Below are 2,843 nucleotides of genomic sequence, written 5' to 3' on the forward strand. Positions count from 1 at the left end.
ATTTATGTAATGATTTACACATTTAATTATTTATTTAATGCTGTATTTATTTATTTAATTGTGGCACTTTATATTAGTGACGTGGTTTTAATTAATGAATGACACATTTATTTATCTAATTCCACATTTAATTAATTATTGACACATTTAATTATTTATTTAATGCTGTAGTAATTTATTTAATTTCGGCACTTTTTATCCTCCATAGATGACGTAGACCTAGTTATATTTCATTACAAATAGCAGAGGCTTGAGCTAAAACTGAAACTGAAGGGGGGTGGAATGGTTCTCCACGAGTTGTGAAGTACTGTTGGGGGGATTGACGAAAATTCTCATATCTCTGGAACTTCTAGTGTTTATATTTCCATTTTTAGATTATTTATTTCTTGTTACTTTTTCAATTTCGATTTATTACACTGGCAGCTGATTTTTTTTGCCTTGTTTTTGTCTTTTTTTGTGGAAGGCTTTTGTAAACTTTCAAGCACAACTATATTTAAGCCTGTATGTGTAATTTTGGCCCTGGGAGAGGTTAAAAAAATATCTGCAATGATTTCAAACCTGTGTAAAATCAGTAAGGGATGCAAATCAGATAATGGAAAACTAAACTTACATTCATGTTGACACTCTTGTCATGTTATCAGCTGCAGGCAGCCACCAACTAAAGACTTAAAGTTTAAAAACAAAGACCACTCAACCCTGATCTTGCTCTTCTTGTTATAGGTGTCAGTTTAATGAAATGCAAAAACAACAAAGCACTTGTCCGACCATTTTCCAAGCTGGAATGCTGTCTTTCTTGAGTCTTGTTGTTACCAGGCAACCGACTCAGAAGCATGAAAGAGTCAAGCAAGTAACCTTTCCCTAAAATTGTGAATTGTCAGTCAACACCACGCATAGAACAAACAAGAAAGATTTGACATGGTAATTACTGAGTTTCAGAGGTGCTGGTTGGTAGACAGAGCACGCTGCTTTACTCTATTTACAGACCATCACATTAAAATGTTTAAGTAGAAAACAAATGAGCAAAGTCACAGAAACGCTGAGAATTAGCTGAGATTAAAAGTCAATCCTCCACTGCTGCGATCCCACCAGTTTGCAATCAAATCCTACTTCATTTCTAGGAAATAAACTTAGATGAATACATTCTTTGTTACTAAAATATTACAGGCAGGGATGTTTCTGCTGTCGCTGCAGCAGCTTCTTCTTTCTTTTGATGTCAGATCTAATTCCTGGACAGCTCTGAAATATGAGCGCTTTTGTTATTTACATGCTTTCAATCTCTTCCCTCTAGTTTATTGGCTGCATAATTGGAAGACAAGGAAGCAAGATCAATGAGATTCGCCAGGTCTCTGGAGCTCACATCAAAATTGCCAGCGCCACTGATGGCTCAGCCATGCGCCAAGTCACGATCAGCGGCTCGCCGGCCAGCATCGGCGTGGCCCAGTACCTCATCAACGCCAGGTGAGACATTACGCAGGGCAGCCACGTCCTGCGGTGCTTCACATTGCAGCCTGATGATAAGACATCCAAACAGCATGCTGCTGTAAAGGGCAGATTTGTTGTGTTTCTGGGTGAGGCTGGATTTGTTCCAACTCACTGCCCTGTTCTCTTGACTGCATAAAAAAATCCTCATCTTCACTGCTTTCTTTATATTCATTTTTTATTTACCCATTTATTTGATTTTTGTGTTTTCTTATGTCTCCCATTCCTTCCCTTCTTTTTCCAACCTTTCCTCCATTTTTTAATTTTCTACCATCTTTCTTACCCCTCCATCATCCTCCCGACTCCCCAGCTTGGAGATGGCTAAATACACCATGCAGGTTGCATCCTCTGCGACCCCCGTTGACCTCAACATGAGCTTCTCTCAGACTGTCCCCACCGCCTCCTCTGCCGCCACCTCCATGGCTGTCCTGGCGGCCAACACCCCCACTCCCTCCACCATTAACGTCCACTCCCCCTCCACCTTACCAGGCATCCAGAGCCAACACTACGCCCTCCCTGTTTCCAGCCTGCTTGGCATGAAAACTCTTCCTCTCCTGACCGTCCATCCAGCAGCAGCTTCTGGCCTAACTCAGGGTTTAGCCGCTTACACTGCAAAAATGCCGACTTCTGGTACGAAGAAATCAGAGCGGCAGAAGTTTTCTCCTTATTGATGCTGCCTCGTTACGTCTACGGGACCAGTCAGAAGTTTACACCCAGTTAAACTTCAAGAATGTAAAACAAAATAAATCTGTATGGATGTTTGGCTAAATTTAGGCTCCAATGACCTTCTGGCATAATTCTGTCTGGATATTTGTGGAGTCCTTTCATTATAAATGGTAACATCCACCCATTTTAGCTAGACTTCTGCCACAAATCTAGCATTTCAATTAGTTCACTGGTTTTTAAAAATGTAAGGTCTGAGCAACTTTAGACAAAACAAAAAGTCCAACTCCTCTGATTTCGCCGTTTCTGAACAAACCTTTTTCAATTGATGGTCATTTAAAACCTCTATCCAAACCAGTTTGCTACAATTCTGACATGTCAGAGTCAAATAGTTAAAGGAAAAGTTCGGTCATATTCAGAATTCAAACTTCTGAAAGTACTTTAAATATGAAATTATAACATACTGTTCAATTAATGATAAGTGTTTTTAATTAGGAGGCATTTCATCTGAATGTGCTTTACTGGAGGCATCCATGTTTGTCAAAGAACACTACTGCCACCTACTGGTTTGTGACGTCACGGTGCGATATCGGCTGTTGATCAAGTCCCAGTGCTGTATCTGGTGTTTATTATCCAAGTCATCTTGAAAACATTCTTCTTCCAAATGTTGGCTACATATTACGTGTTTTTTCTCTGGCCAG

General features: G+C 40.0%; 1 protein-coding gene across 1 annotated transcript in view; it reads left to right on the forward strand.

The window, feature by feature from the left end:
- LOC107088113 (poly(rC)-binding protein 3-like) overlaps positions 1 to 2,654 on the forward strand; it is a 28,833-nt gene extending 26,179 nt beyond the window's left edge. The window contains exons 12-13 of the mRNA XM_015380065.1: positions 1,289 to 1,458; positions 1,790 to 2,654. Of these exons, the coding sequence (XP_015235551.1) occupies positions 1,289 to 1,458; positions 1,790 to 2,150 (531 nt within the window). The 3' untranslated portion in view covers positions 2,151 to 2,654. The remainder of the gene's footprint in view (positions 1 to 1,288; positions 1,459 to 1,789) is intronic.
- Positions 2,655 to 2,843: the final 189 nt, after the last annotated feature.

Source organism: Cyprinodon variegatus, unplaced genomic scaffold, assembly GCF_000732505.1.
Source record: "Cyprinodon variegatus isolate N-32 unplaced genomic scaffold, C_variegatus-1.0 Scaffold11, whole genome shotgun sequence".
NCBI lineage: Eukaryota > Metazoa > Chordata > Actinopteri > Cyprinodontiformes > Cyprinodontidae > Cyprinodon > Cyprinodon variegatus.